The 15,483-nt window shown below is 49.5% G+C and overlaps 1 protein-coding gene across 1 annotated transcript; it reads left to right on the top strand.

Annotated features, from left to right (window-relative positions):
• Positions 1-808: 808 nt before the first annotated feature.
• On the top strand, positions 809-12,423 carry DSTN (destrin, actin depolymerizing factor). Its single transcript, XM_082303065.1, has 4 exons — positions 809-930; positions 9,367-9,674; positions 9,908-9,984; positions 11,069-12,423. Exons 1-4 carry the CDS (start codon positions 928-930, stop codon positions 11,176-11,178), a joined length of 498 nt encoding a protein of 165 aa, XP_082159191.1. The 5' UTR covers positions 809-927; the 3' UTR covers positions 11,179-12,423.
• The last annotated feature ends 3,060 nt before the right edge of the window (positions 12,424-15,483 follow it).

Below are 15,483 nucleotides of genomic sequence, written 5' to 3'. Positions count from 1 at the left end.
CGTCAGAGCGAGCAAGACTGCCGTGAACACGGAACAGCAGCTTATGCGAGCAGCAGCGTCTTCTCAGGGCCGCCTTTGTCCCGAGGACAACCCGCTCGTTGTTTCGGCCGCCGGGATGCAGCAGCGCCGGGACCCGGGCTCCGTGGGTGCCGGCGGAGAGCACTGGGCTCCTGCCGCAGCAGCCCGAGCCAATCAGCACCGCCTGCCTGAGATCGCACCAAAGTAGGTAGTGAAAAACCCTCGGAGGAAGAAAAAAAAAAAAAAAAAAAAAAAGAAAGAAAAAAAAAGAGAAACTCCCACACTTCCGCCCGGCCGCCCGCCCCTAGCCGCTCCTGCTGCTGCGGCCGCCTTCTCCCGCAAGCTCCTCGCCCGCCCCACGGCCACGGCCGCCCCCTCGGACGCTCCCCGACCCCCTCACGCCCGTCCCGCTCCCTTCCAGCCGCGCTCCCAGCAGCCCGAATCCTCCTCGTGCCCTCCGCACTTTCCCCCACGGCTCCCCGAGGCCCCCAGCTCTGCCCTCAGCATCTTCCCCGCCCCCCACCCCGGCCCACCTTGGAGCAGGTAACCCCGCCCACCCGGCTATTGGGCGCGCGCTATTGGCCGCCCGGCGCGTCAATCAGCCGGTACCGCATTGTGATTGGTTTAATTGGCTGGGGCGGGGCCATGCATGGCGGCCGGGGTTTTTGCCCGCTGTCCCGCTCGCGCGTGCGCCCGGGGCCGGGGCGTCGCCACGCGGGGCTCCCGCCATAGCAACCGCTTCCTCCTCCTCCGGGCACGGCGGCCGTGACGTCGGCAGCGCTTCCGCCCGGCTCGCGCCCTCGCAGCTTCTCTTCCTGCCGCTGGAGCCCGCGCCGCGCCCAGACACCCGAGGGAGCCGCTGCCGCCGCACCGCGCTCCGCCACCCGCCCGCCGCGCCCCGCCGACGCCATGGTAGGGACCACGCGCCGCTGGGGGGGCGTTAGGCTTCTCCGTCTCCCGCCTTCACCTTCATCCCTGGGGGAAAAAAGGGGGGAGGGGGGCGTCAGTACCGCCCGCCGCATCCCGGCCGGCGCTGTGGCTGGCGGTGCCGCCGTGCCTCGCATCGTGCCCCTTTTTCCTTCTCCGTCCCTTTCTCCCGGTCCTTCCCGTTCGCCTTTGAACTTGACGCGGCGGATCCGTTCTCCTCCCTTCCCCCCCGCCCCCATCCCGCCATGAGGCGACGGAAGGTTACTCCCACCCCGCCTTGAAGCGATGGAACTGTCCTCCCTCCTTTTCCTTCCCCCCGCCATAAGGTAATGGTACGCTCCGCGTCGCACACAGGCGCTAGGGGCGGGCGCGTCCATTCGGCTCTGGGAGGGGGGGCGTGTGAGGAGTGAGGGCGCGGCGGGAAAAGGCCGTGAGGGGGGGCTGTGCGCGGCACCGCCGCAGGGCGCGGCCGGGAGGGGACAGGGGGGCGGTGCCCCCTCTGCTCCCCACGAGGGGCTGGGTGGGAGGGGGTCGCAGCCTCGCAGGAAGGCACCGGGCGATGTTGGTGGGAGCCCGCCCTTCCCCCGAGGCCGGGGGCTGCCCTGCTCGGGAGGAAGCGCGGCCGCCGCCCCGGTCCCGGCGGGAGCCATCTTCCCACGGCCGAGGGGTTCGGGCCCGGCCTAGAAACCGGCGGCGGCTCCGCGGGCAGCCGGGGCCAGCACGGGCCCTCCCAGGGCCGGCCTGGGCCCCCCTCCGCCGGGCCCGGCCCGAGCCCGCAGCGCTGGTGGCGGACAAAAGGGGGAAGCGGAACCCGCGGAGGGGAATCGCTGATTGTAAAAAACAGGGTGTCGCAGCGGCTGCTCGAGGAAGCTGAAATTTTAAAGTAGTTGCTGCAAGGGCTTGGGTTTTTTGGGTTTTTTTTTGTTTGTTTGTTTGTTTTGCTTCCCCGCACAGTGCTGGAAACATTTATCCAAGGTATAACGCTGGAAGCAAAGAAACAAAAAAAGTATTAAGCATCCGCACTGACTTGCTTGTGTTTCCTGGCTTTCAAAAAAAAGTGTCAGGGTTCTCCTTGCATAAATGGGGCAGAATAGACCAAACGCGTGTTCGACTTCATGGTGGCTCATTCTGTTTGCTTTGCCCATGCTCCAAGTTTGCATCCCCGTTTATCTCGGGGGACGGAGGTTGGCAAATTTGCCTCAATTATTAGTTCATGCAGTTTTAACTGCTGCCCTGTTTTTGCTTGAGTCATGCACAAGCACTTGTCCAGCAACACACACTTGTGTGTTTTGACACACATGCCTGGGTTATTTACCTGTGTTAGAGGTGTTATATATTGGGGTCTTGCCTTGGTATTTACCAGTAGTTTACTGAACATGTGGTATATCCAGGAAATGAATTTTTGGTCCATAGGGCTGGCAGATGGGATGTACTACTAATGTCCCTGCTTTCTCTAACATCCAAGCTGGAGCATGTGGCTGGCCTGCAGCATGGAGCAGAGCTGATGGGAGTTGCAGATGATGCTGCTAAAAAGTCTGATGAGACTTGCAGCTCTTGTTCAAAAGAGGCTTGTCTCAACAAGCCAGCTACCACCTCTGCAGTATGCAAACCTAGTTAAGTGTGACTACTCAGCGTGTCAGGCTTCATCTTGCTTCGGAACCAGGGAATTCCCAAGTCAGTCAAAACTACTATTTCTCATTGTGATCTTGTTTTTGCAACAGGGTTTAGGTTGGCTTTTTTGAGATGCTGCAGATTAACTTGGTTTAGGGCAGACTGGAGGCTTTCTGGCAAAGTACAGTGGTGCCAGCAGGAGGGCATCCTTTCATATCAAAAGAGCTTGTATTTTCAGCTTTTGTGTCTTGCCACAACGTTCAGTTTCTTTGCTACTGGATTAAATGAGTCCAAGGTCTTTGGAGGACCGTGCAAATTATTTTTCTTGGTTGTTAGTCAGTGCTGTGCCCAGATCTGTGTAATTACAAGGTACATATGCCTCATATACAAGATAACAGCCTCATGACAATTGGTGGTGTGGGTGTCTGGCATGCTCCTACTCGCCTTGTCAGAATCGCTATCAAGAGGCTCCTGCTGGGTGCAAGGGCTGACCTAAGCAATCCCATGTGAGAGAGCCTGGATACAACCAGGACTCTCTTGTGAAGCTGTTTTCAGCCTCTTCCTCAACTGGTTGTTCAGCATTCACAGCAGTCTCCTCAGAAGAGAAGGATCCCTCAGTAACAAGTATCAGGGATGCCCAGATCTGGCCTTCAGAGCCTGGTTTCGAGGGTGAAATTTAAGCTTTAGGTTGCTGTAGGTGCCTGGAGGGCCACAAGTAAATTCTTATGGGCATTTAGGCTCATAGTAGCTGATTTGTGTGCTGAATGTATTTCTGAGAAGCTTTGATTTTCTGCAAGAGTCCTGTTTCACACCAGCTTCCACCAGCATTACCTTAAAAACTTACATTTCAACACAGGAATGGGTGCTACTCAAAACTTCTGCCCTGCTACTACTGGCCACTGCAGTTCCTGTTTTTCAGCACTGTTGCTGGGATTGCCTTTTGTGGGTATTGCTTGTTCTGCCTACCTTGATAATTAAATCGGGAGTGAACTTCATGGTGGCTCAGAGAAGGAGATAATTTCCTCTTTGGCTGAAAGCTGAGGAAATGACCTTCAGGAATTTGAAGGATAGCTTTTTCTTTTTCTTTTTCTTTTTTTTTAAATAATTCCTTTCCTACTCATCTCTCCTTGTCTTGTCGATAACTTTTCTTCTTGACAGGAGGCAAAAAAATAAAAGCTGAATAGAGTTTTGATTCCTCCCCCTACACCTTCCCCCTACCAAAAGAGACCAAATAATGCAAAATAAAAACTTGAGTCTAGTTGGCAAGGTCTGTCTACAAGTGATATGCAGATGACTGTACTTCTTGCTGGTTTATGGTGTGCAAATAATGGCCTCTTACACAACAGCAGTAAAAGGCTGTTAGTTCTGTTTCCTGTCAGGCTTCAGATGCACAGGCTGTCCCCTGTAAATGGAGGTGTCTGTCCAGCTGTAGGTAAGCAGGAAGGAATGTGGGCCCTTCTGGACTCCTGAAGTCACTGGTGTTCCCACACTGTTGCTGGTCCCTGGGATGAAGTTAAAGTAGTCACTCCTTGCACTTCCTCCTTGCATTGCCACCTTTCCTGCTCAGTAAAGTGGGGATGATAATATCAGATGTGTTTTCTTGAGTGCTCAAATAACAGATTAAAAGCCGAGCAGTGTTTAATATCTTATGTTTTTGACCACCTACATTTTCAGTTGGCTTGTTGGCCTTAGGTGACACCTTTCCAGAGGCCTCATTTGGCAAAACTTTCAGCTGTGACTCTCCCTTTCTGCTAAGTGCTCCCACAACTGCCTTGGCTTAGTTTTCCCTCAAGTTGCTGGTGATGGCCCAGGACATTTCATTGTGTGGCAGTGCAAGGGACAGCTCTGTCCCTGAAGGGTGCTGTCCCGGACCAGTTGGGTGGAAATAGGTTTAATTGAAAAAGTATTTGTTACATGTACTATGACACATTAGTGAGTCAGAGGGAAGTGCCACATGGCTCCACAGGCAGCTCTGGCAGTGGCAGGGAATTTCAGAGGTAGATAGGAGGGAGGGTATGCCAGGGATGGGGAAACAGGGTTTGCTGAAGAAACTAAGAACCAAATACATGCCAATAATCTGACCAGCAAACCTGGGAGCAGTGTTCTCAAATCGGCCCTTGCAATTAAACGAGGTGTGCTTTAATAAATTCTTGGTGTCAGATTCTGGAAAAATTGATTATGTTTTTCCAAGAAGCAAAAGTTTCCACTTGAGTAGCTGTGGATAGTTCATCCTGGTGTGTACAATGTGTGTGTGTGGTTCCTAGACAAAACAAGTCAGGAACTGCATCTTGAAATGGCTCTGGAGATAATGCATGCGCTGGCACCACTATGGAGAGTTCTTGGGCTCTAATCACAGGAGGGAAAACCAACGCTCTAAAATTCTCAAGACTTAAACCCAAATTTAGTCCTTCAAACTTGTCTTGAGGCAAACTAAGTCATTAGCTTAAGGTCTTCTTAGATGTCTTACAGTTGAGGAAAACAAAGGCTCTTCTTAGGTAAAGTATTTTAAGTATTCAAGAGAAATGCTGAAGCTCACAGCACTTCCTAACAAAAGAGAAGTAAAATTTTGTTGTGTCAAAGTTGTGGTTTAGTGCAGGTTTGCTACAAATCCAGTTTATCAGGTGTCTGGCATGTCTCTCACTCCTGAAATGGCTTTCTGTATGTGGGGATTTTCTTGAGAAAGCTTTGGATTCTTCTTCAGTCTTCCCCAATTCAGATGAAATTTCAGTTTGGGTACTTGGCAGTGGAGGCAAAATGTTGGGAGCTCTTAGTGGAGGCAGCTGGGTCTGGCTCCTGCAGGTGGAAGGCTGCTGGACAGAAGGCTCCCTCTTTGGGCTGCCCTGTGGAGAGCGGGCATCATGCTCTCCCAAGACTTCTGCAGTGCTTTGCACTTCAGGCAGGAAGGAGGCTTTATGAACAAGAGCCGCTGTGTTCCTGCAGTGCCTGCTGACAAGGCAGTGAATGCAGTGCCCGCCTCAGGTGCCTGCAGCAGGCTGTGTGAGATCCAGTGGGGATACTGTCATAAGTGCCACGGGATAATGTGTGAGGGGCTCAGCTCCCGGGGTGTGCTGTGTCTGCAGCAGTTGCATGGAGGTGCTGGGGGACAACTCAGTTATGTTGATTCCTTCAGGGAAACTCACTCTGTCCCTTCTTTCCTGAATGTCTCCCTGAATGCACTGTCCTAGCATCATTTTCCCATCTGGGAGTTAGGTGGCTTGTCTGCTTGCTGCTGCCTTGTTGCAGTTAAAGGTCTGTCTCCTACGGTGAAATGTCACCAGCTGGCTGATGGTCAGGGATCCCACAAGTGCCTGCAGTATGTGCTGCTCACTGAACCAGCCCCCATGTGCCAGTCCAGAGCTGGATAACTGCTTCAGTCCTGAAAAAGGAACAGGACCAGGCTGGCTGCTGGAGCTCTACAGCGTTCAAGCCACAATGCACAAAATTATAACCAGTGTGCTGTATTGAGTCTTCTGAACAGAGCCATATCTAGCCAAAGAGGGAAAATCCAGACTAACAAATGTTTTCTCTGTCATTACTGGGAGGGTGGAGGCTTCTCACCAGATCTTCTGGACAAGACAGCAGAGATTAGGTTAAAATGTTGCTTGAGGACGTGTATTTAGAGTCTGGCATTTCTCCTTGTTCCAGTGCTCTTAGCAGTCATCCTGTTGCTGTTCTACATAGAGTGGTTGCAACTACCTTACAACAAAAGCTGCCTGGGGTTTGAGTTTTTTTCATTTTTAAGTGTGTTTGTGAAGCCATTTGTGGCTGGTACAGGCCCGGGGTTGAAGAGGAAGCCCTGCAGTTATGGCAGTAGATCCTCTTTTCAGAGGGAATTGGTTTGTTGCGCTGGCTCATTTCAACCCATACTGCAACACGGCTATAGGGTGTTCTCAGATGGAACAAATCTGCATTGTCCCTGGCAATACAATGGCTGCTAATGTCAGCCTGTGTGATGAATCCAGGGGTTGTACAGCAGCTGTGAAAAGGAGTAGCACCAGCTACTAACAGCCTTTTGCTTTGGAAAGCTAAAAAATCCAGTTCTCACCGTTTTCCCTTCAGCTTCTGGTCAGTCCCAGTTATCAGCTGCAGTTTAACAGTGAATTTTGAGTTTCCAGACTAAATACTTTAAACATTTTTGGAATCTGAACTGACTTGTCAGCAGTGCTCAGCTTCTTTTTAAAGAAACAACTTGTCTCCTGACTTGGAGACATGTGTCTGGCTGTGTAGTAGCACAAGTAAATGCACTTGACTGCACAGTTTGCATCAACCTGCATCCCTATTGCTGCTGCTTTTGGCTCTAAGATGAGCATTAACCTCTGTTTTCAAAGTCAACATGACATGGTGCAGAGGAATTATTTGTTGTAGTGTTGGAGCAAAACTCGAGAATTGACAAAGGTAGAGGTAGGTGATGTGAACTGCTTTTCCATGATTAATAGCTTCATTTCTATGCCAGTTCAGGTTTTCTGTGCATTTTCTAAGAATCTCGAGGGGGTTTGTGACTAAAACCCGAGTCTTACCTCCCGTTGTCAGCTACTGAGGTACCATTAGCTAGAAAATAAACCTCGGGGAGGAAAAGGGTTCTCTTGAATTCACTGTGGGTTTGTCCTTAGTGAATGAAAAAATAGCTGTAGTTGCTGCACTGTTTGCCTTATTAGGTTAACTTTGTATTATGTAGAGTCTTCCCAAAGAGGCTTTTGCCCACACCAAGCACAGGGACAGGAGGAGAAAGACCTTTATTCCTCATTATCTCTGTCACACTCCAACAAAGTTCAGTGTCTCTGCACGGAGGAGGTGACACAGGAATGAGTCACTTTGAGTCCGTGTTTGCACCGTTGCTCAAATTTATCCTGAAATAGGCTTTTTCAATGTACTTTCCTCACCTTATTGGTGATATGCAGAAGGATAGCTGCCTGCCACACAGCTGAGGCACAGTGACTGAATTGCTATTCTCCTGTCCCAAAGTGCAAGCAATTCTGCATAGATTACCCCTTATAGACAGATCGTGCATTGTAAATCTTGAGGGAGGTCCCCTTGTATTTAGGTAAACTCTGAAAGAGCACTGTTCTCCACCCTAAAGAAAAGCTGGAAAGCTGTCTCAGATTCCTGATGTATGAGATTGCCCTGGTTTTCCACGACCAGCACTTGGGAGCTCTAGAAAACTCCACAGTAATAGATTCTGCCAGCTGTGCCACCTCTCCTCACTGGGTTAGCAGTGTATGCCAGCCACTCAGAGTTACAGGAGGAGGGATGTTGGTAGAAAAAGGAGAATCTGGGTTCATATGAGGTCCTCTGTGGTAGGTACTGGTCAAAGCTTTAAAAAAACCTCACACATTAAGTACGTGTCCAGTCCATAACTATCTCTCAAGGGCAGCCTGACTACCAAGTAGTTCTGCACCTCTGTCCCCCTGGTTTTGCAACTGAACTCTGCTGTTTCTTGAAGATGCAAAATTAATCCCTTGAGCTCACATTTTGGGGCTGAAGATAAGTTTAAAAAATTGAAGAACAACCTTTAGCCTTTTTCAGTTGTGTGTCTCACCTGGCTGTTGGTACTGCTGACTGTGCTCATAGCAGTGATGTGTGGTGGTTTACACAGAGGGAGAAAGGCAGTTTTCCTTCTGATAGATGAGTATGAGTAATGTCACTTGAATTTGGAAGTCAGAAAAATAGTGAGGGAGGAAGCAGGATTCTAAAGGAATCTTAGTGTTTATACTATGTGTAGTATTTTGAACACATAGAGTACTGGATAGGCTTCAGTTTGGTCTTTACTGCTCTGGCCATGATGTCCTTCCAGCAGTGCCTGCTGGCTTCCCACATTTGCAGTATTCACTCATGCACAGCTGCTTTTAATGTCTCCACCTTGGTGCACTCTGAGAACAAAACTCAGATATAAATGCTTCTACTTGCCACTTCTTTTTTTTTATTATTTTTTTTCCTTATTCCCAGAAAAGCATCAGACTGAAAATGCGTTTCAGCCTTTTGTCATTCTTGCTACGTCTTGTCTTCTTTATTCTGTGCAGCTGCCTTTAACATCAGATTGTAAGCTGGAGCAAGAGGTGCACATGCAGCATTATCACAGGGGAATATGATATCACTCACTACTATTTCCCAGCTGACTCCAAGAGGGTGAGGGGGAGAACGTTGAGGTGGCTTGAGCTTGTTTTAAAAACCGCTGGAGTAGGTGCTGAGAAGTAGAGACGTTATCTGTTAGGACTTGCAAGTTCTCTGTTTGAAATACTGAATTCAGAGCAACTTCCCAAAGTTGGTTTGTTCAGCTAAAAACTACCACTGCGCTCCCAGTACCCCACTACATCTCTTGATCTCTAAACTAAGTCTATGTGGCAAGTATGGAATTTGGCCAGTTTTTCCCCTGTTCCTAAAGCTGCTAGCAGGCATGCTGGAAATGGCTGGGAAACTTTGAACAGAAGACCCTTGTGGGCTTGTCCAGCCAGCCTGAAACAGGGAAGAAAGCTGCTGTAATGCCAAAGGATCTGCCACAACTGAATCTCAGAGAATAAGGGGTTGGCATGCCTGTAAAACTCCCCCAAAACAGTGTTCTGGTGTAAGTAGGATTGTGCCTTCTTTGGAATGGTTTTTGGTTTGGCAGCTGGCTGTGGGCAGCAGTGAGACTCCGGATTCTTTCCTTGGCTTTGGAAAAGAGGGTCTGCAGCCTTTTCTGACGAGACTCTCATGCCACGAGTGACTATTGCAAGAAGCTATTGTCTTCTAGGCTTGAATTTAAGGCAGTGCCGTAATGTAGCTGGGAAAATTTGGGGTGGAAGGCCTTGAAGGTGTTTGCTGTGGTCTTTGCAGGCCTCCGGAGTACAAGTGGCCGATGAGGTGTGCCGTATCTTTTACGACATGAAAGTGCGGAAGTGCTCCACGCCGGAGGAAATCAAGAAGAGGAAGAAGGCTGTCATCTTCTGCCTCAGTCCAGACAAAAAGTGCATTATTGTGGAGGAAGGCAAAGAGATTCTGGTGGGAGATGTCGGAGTGACAGTCACCGACCCTTTCAAGCACTTTGTGCAGATGCTTCCCGAGAAGGATTGCCGCTATGCCTTGTATGATGCAAGCTTTGAGACCAAGGAATCCAAAAAAGAAGAGCTGATGTTTTTCTTGTGGTAAGCCACCTTTCCAAGTCTCACATTCCTAACATACAGTCCAGGCACTGTGGGTGAGGTCTGTGAGTGTTTGTATTGTCCAGGCTGTGAAAATGGCAGGTTTACAGTGAGTTGGGCAGCCTGTACTGTGAGCCATGAGATGTTCCACTTGTCCATGGTGGGTAGGATACTGCTTTTGTCTGGGCTGGATAACCAGTGTCACTAATTTCACTCTCTGTGGTGTCTCCCACTAGGGCACCAGAACAAGCACCTCTCAAAAGTAAGATGATCTACGCAAGCTCCAAGGATGCAATCAAAAAGAAGTTTCAAGGTACGTAATAGAACTAATGCTCCTAACTCTGCTGTGTCCCTGGAGTACACAGCAAGACTTAGTTTAGGTTTTGGGGGTTGTTTTGTTGTTGATTTTTTGAGATACTAGTGAGAGGTGAAGTGTCATGTCACAGAGCTAAAATGAGCTCTGGCTCAAATTTACATTATCTGACAAAATTTCAGAGGCACTAGAACAGTGCTCAGGACAAGAGCAGGTTTTGCAGTGTGTGATGTACCATATGGAGCAGCATGTCTGCACCATACAGACTAGAAACCATGAGATTCATAACACAAAGCTGGATTTTGTGCTGTGGCAGAGCACTTTGATCCCAGTGTCTGTTAAAATGCACAGTCTCATAAACTTACTGTGCTATGGTAAGTCAGTCTGGCTTATAGCCAGGTAGCATTCTTCAGCTCCTCAGGCTGCACTGGGCCAAAATCTTGCACTGTGCAAGACTGACAGGATCATTGTGCAGCAGTGCCAGCCTTCACAGGATGGCTTGCCCAGCGATTGGAACTGCCCTGGGAGACTGCTGTGTGCTGCACATATGGAAGTTGAGAAAAAGAAATCCTGAAGAAATTTAGCTTTTCACCATATAAGGCAGGCATGGGTTGGGCTTCCCATCCTTAAAAAGGAAGAGAAAGCACTGTTGGTTGCTTAGCCCAGCTCTCAGTCTCTGCCTCTCAGGTTCTCAGTGTGATGCTTTCAGCCACCTCTGCAGAGCCAGCGGGAGTTGAGTGAGCCCTCTCCATGTGCTTGCCTGGAGCTCCCTCCCCTGCTGTATCCAGGGCAGCACAAGAAATGAGGGATTTGCTCTAAGAGCCTGCCATGAAAGGCCAACAGTCTGAGCACTGAGCTAGTGACAGATTTCTCCCTACATGTCCCTACAGTGACATTTGGTGTGCAGCCAGATGTCTCTTGGGACACGTCAGGGAAAAACTGTCAAATTCCCTAAGCTAAGGCAGGACTTGTCTGCTTGAGTGACTGGATTGCTGCTTCTAATACTACTACCAGGTATGTTTCTTTGATTGCTTACCAGCATGCTGAAATACTGCATTATTGAGTGTTTTGCCTCTTTTTTTAGGCATAAAGCATGAATGCCAAGCAAATGGGCCAGAGGACCTGAACCGAGCTTGCATTGCTGAGAAGCTAGGAGGCTCCCTAGTCGTAGCTTTTGAAGGAAGTCCCGTGTAGATGTCATTCAGTGCCACAACTCTACAAGCATTCCATGTTTTAATAGATCAGTTATATAAAGCAAACATTCTAGGCAAGGGTTTCACTAACAGTAGGGAAGCTGTCTTGTAGAATAAAGTAGATTTTGGAGATGTAGCTCGTATGTACAAATGACCCTAAATAAATGAAATTAAGGATTTATCTTGGTGTATTAATATTTGCATTGGTTGTCCAGCCCAGTTCTGTCCCCAGTGGATTAACACTAAAGGTCTCCAAAAATTTGAGCAGTGTATCATGATAGGTGGAGAGGTGAGAATGATCTGGTTCCTGTTCTTGCTTTTCTAAACAGTAACAAGCAAAATTCAAAAACTTTTCCCCTGTAACCATTTAAGATAAAACTTAAAACCTGTGGTTAATCTTCAGCTAAAGCAACCTGTTAGCACGGAAAATGGGTTAAATTCTTAGTGCTTGCAGTTGCAGAGCTGTACCAAAAAAGCCTAATTATGAAGCTAGACATAAAACAGACACACTTTTACTGGAGAAGTAGTCCTAATCCACTTCCTTGTAAACTCACGGTGCAGTAATAATATTTAAAGGTTCACTTGTTCTGTAGGTTCAATTTTCTTGTTATGAAGTGTCTTGAGGTCTCTTTCCTCCTGAGTGATTCTATAGAAATTGCTTTTTCTGTTGACATAGTTTAATTTAGAACTGCCTTTCTCTAATAATACACTTACTAGTGGATCAGATGCTTCTGAGGCTTTTATAAATGCAGGTTCTTGTATCAGAGCTCTCTGGTTATGGGTAGTACAATGAAAAGGAACCACAACTTAAAAAATTGTATTTTCAGCCCCAGTTTTTGGTCACTTGGTCCATTTGTCCATAATTACTATTGATTTAACTTAGTAGAACCAATCAGCCTGACTAATATGGCTTGATCTGGGCTTTTTGTCTGTTAGCTTCTTTAATTCTGTAGAAATGCATGGAAATATCACCTACTAGAAAGTTTGACCTGAAATGCCTTTTGTATGGGGGGTAGAGAACATTCCTGTGCCAGCTACAGAGATCTTAAAAGCTTCCATGTTTCATCAGTGGTTGATTAAAGCTGTTTCCTTTGTGTAATGTGTACATGGGAGTTGCATAGAGTTTTCTTGTATGTCTGTAGAGAAAAAGAAAAAAAAAAACCAAAACCCTTAGCCTCCAGTGCATTACTGTGATATGTTCTGTGCGTGCCAAATTTGAACAGCCTAAATAAATGGGCTTTCCCTCCCCTGGGTCAGTGACTGATTCCTCTCCAGCCTCTGGATCAGCCCTCCTGCAGCGGGGCTGGCACTGCTGGATCTGGGTAAGCACTTAGGGAGCTGCTGTGCCTTCTGCAGCTACTGCCCTTCCCTGCTCTTGGGAGAAGGAAGAGCTGGAGGGATACGGGGGGAAAGCAGGTTTGTGTCTGCAGTGTGCTCCCCTCCTTGGCCCTGCATGCCCCTGCTTGCTGCAGGCTCCAGTTCCCAAACAGCACCTGCTGTGTGCCCTTAGGCTTTGGGCCTAAATTCCCACTGGTTGGGGGCCTTCCTGGGAGCCATCTCCCTGTTTGCAGTCTGAGCAGCAGGAGCCTGGCCATGTGTTGGTTGTTCTGCACTACCTTCCTTCTGTGTGAGGAGTGAGGGAGCTTTCTCTGGCCAGCCCCATGGAGCCCAGGCAGTCACAGGATGGCTCTTCCTCCCTGAGCTGTTGCCAGCTGTGCAGGGACAGAAAGCTGCAGTGTCCCCTCAGCTCCTGGCAGAGCAGTGCCAGCGCTGAGCTGCTGTGTCTGGGGGCCAGGGCAATAATGAGCCATGACCTAACTCAGCATGTGCCCTTTCTGGCCACGCTGCGTGGTTAAACCCCTTCATTAAAGACAGGCATTGACTGCTCTGACTTGGCACCCATGCGGGTCACAGGGCTGGGAGCACAAGGGTTTCTGATGCAAAGGGATCCATTGGAGTGCAGCTTCCTGATTCTGAGCAAAGCAGACTGGCCTGGATTCTGCTGGGGCTTTTAGCCTGTCTTTCAGTCACCTGGGGCTCGCCCAAGTGGGTAAAGATCCTCGTAAACAGCTCCTCCTTGCCCAAGTGTCTGCAGTACTGATCTCTGTCCAAAGTCCAGGTGGAGATAAGGAAACCAGTGTGACACACTGGGAGTGGTGCTGCCTGACAAACAGGCAACTCCTAGCCAAGATCCCACTGATAGCTGGTGCCTCCAGGCTACAGGCATCCTTATCTAGCCCAGGTGAGCGTAGTCACTCCTGCCTGGGATTTCCTTCCTTGGTCAGAAAATGGAGCAGGAGACACTGCAAAAGAGGAAGGATGTCAGACCTGTAAGGGAGAGCACTTCCCACAGTGTGAAAGCCCTTGGACTGGGGACTTGGTTTCAAAGTGCCTTAGTCCCAGAACTGAGTGATAAGAGGTGACACTTTGGGCCTTGGCAGGGTGTGGCAGCTTCAGTCAATTGGAGAGTCTGGCTGCTTTTAGGACCCTCTGCACAAGTCCCAAAGTGTATTGATCTTTGTGCTCCAGAGCTAACAGTCTTAATCCTCAGAGCTACAGTGCTGTGGGCTTGTCCGCACTGTGGGGTTTGCTGGCCAAACTTCGCCTCTCAGGGTTGTTTGTCCTGCTTTTTGAGGGGTTGAAACTCTTGCGACTTTTCTTCTCCTAAATCACCCAGACCTTCTGAAAAGGCAAGAAAAGCAGGGAGAGACAACATGATGAATGCTTCCTATAACTTGGCTGGTTGCTGCAAGAAATCACTTCCTAACAGGATTACATGAAGAACAAGGTGAAGAGATTCAGGTGAAGGAGGCAGCTCAGTCGCACAAGCTCAGCAGGACTTGCCCAGGTAGTGCAAACATTTTGAAGTCTACATGCAGGCAATGGTTACCCAAAAGCCATTTTTGTCCATTGGGCCTGGGAGAAGATGAGAACAGGAAATGAAGACTGATAATTCAGGCCTCAGTGTAAACAGCAGGCAGTGTAAATGTAATTTACAACCAAGGTTTAATTGAGTGTCTTAAACTGTGCCTTGATAAGCCCAGGCACCCAGGCTGTAAAGTAACTCCAGGCATGGTTGAATCAGCAGAAGGAGGATCCAGTGTTCTTATTCCAAGTCACTGCAGCTGAGCAACTTCATGATCTTTACCAATAAAGGTACCTGCCTGCAGGGCAGGGGCTGCTGTGAGTCATGAGCTGCCAAGCACCAAGACTGGGTGGCTCTCCTGGAGGAAAGGAGGTGACTTTGGCTGGGCACATGGCAAAATCCCAGCACCTGGGGGGAGAGCAGGGGCTGGCCAGGCCTCAGTTCCATATGGTCTTGGGCAAGGTTTGGCTTTCTCCTGGCCCCTCAGGATGGCCTTCCCCTTCCATCAAGGTGCCAAGGGAGTTAAAAAATGGCAACAGTACCACTACAGGTGTAAAAAAATCAGCTAAATGTCTTTCCCCAAAGAGCATTGGGTTTTTTTCAGCTTTGTGTCACAAGAACAGTCCCTCTCTTTCTTCCTAAACCAGCCAGCTCAGCATTGTGTGCCCCGGGGCTGGGCACACTGAACCTGCTCTGGGGCAGCCTTTGGAGCCCCACTGGATCTAACCTGCTCTGTGGTGCACTCCCTGCACTGGCTGTTTTGGGGTCTGTTACTGTTTCTGTGGACAGGCCTGGGTGTCTCTGCACAGGAGCCCACAATAAAGGAAAAAGTTGTTGCAAAAGCAAAAAACTGCAAAACCAAAGGAACTGCGTCACTTCCTGGCACCTGGGGCTGCGGGGCCCTTCTCCATGGCTCCTGGGGGGTGAGAGCCACCCTGACATGCTCGACAGCTCCTTCCAGCCTGTGGGTTGGGTGGGGGTTTATTGCAATCCTGATAAAATGCAGGCATTCCCTCACTTTTGGGGAGCTTCAATCCAACAGAGTGCCAATGCTGACAGGCTGAGGTCACCAGTGGCCCTTGAGTCATGCATTCCTCTGTATGTGCCACGAAGTCCAGGAAGATAAACCACAGGCTAATCCTAGCTGTGGGGCAAAGGTCTGCTTCCCAAGTTTGTCCCTCTAGGATGGGGAGACCAGCCCCATCCGCCACCTGTGCTGGGAGGGGGAGTGGGGGAACAGACACAAGGGTGGGGGTAGGGGGTGGCTTTCAGCTCCCCATTTTCTTGGCCCTTTCTCTTACCTGGTCCCAGATGAATCACACACCGTCCTCCCGCACCCTTCGTCATGGCCCCAAAAGCCACAGTGCTGAGGCAGGGACAGGATGTCCCAGTCCTGTGGGGTCTCTGGTGTGTAGTACAGCGGTTGGTCACACATTGGCC

The sequence above is a fragment of the Coloeus monedula genome (assembly GCF_965178545.1).
Source record: "Coloeus monedula genome assembly, chromosome: 2".
Lineage (NCBI taxonomy): Eukaryota > Metazoa > Chordata > Aves > Passeriformes > Corvidae > Coloeus > Coloeus monedula.
Note: the sequence above shows the minus strand (reverse complement) of the source record. Positions and strands in the feature narration are given on the sequence as shown.

Coding starts and splice junctions, on each gene's coding strand:
- DSTN (XM_082303065.1), top strand. Junction 9,675..9,907: donor GAGCTGATGTTTTTCTTGTG/GTAAGCCACCTT, acceptor GTCTCCCACTAG/GGCACCAGAACAAGCACCTC. Junction 9,985..11,068: donor AATCAAAAAGAAGTTTCAAG/GTACGTAATAGA, acceptor CTCTTTTTTTAG/GCATAAAGCATGAATGCCAA.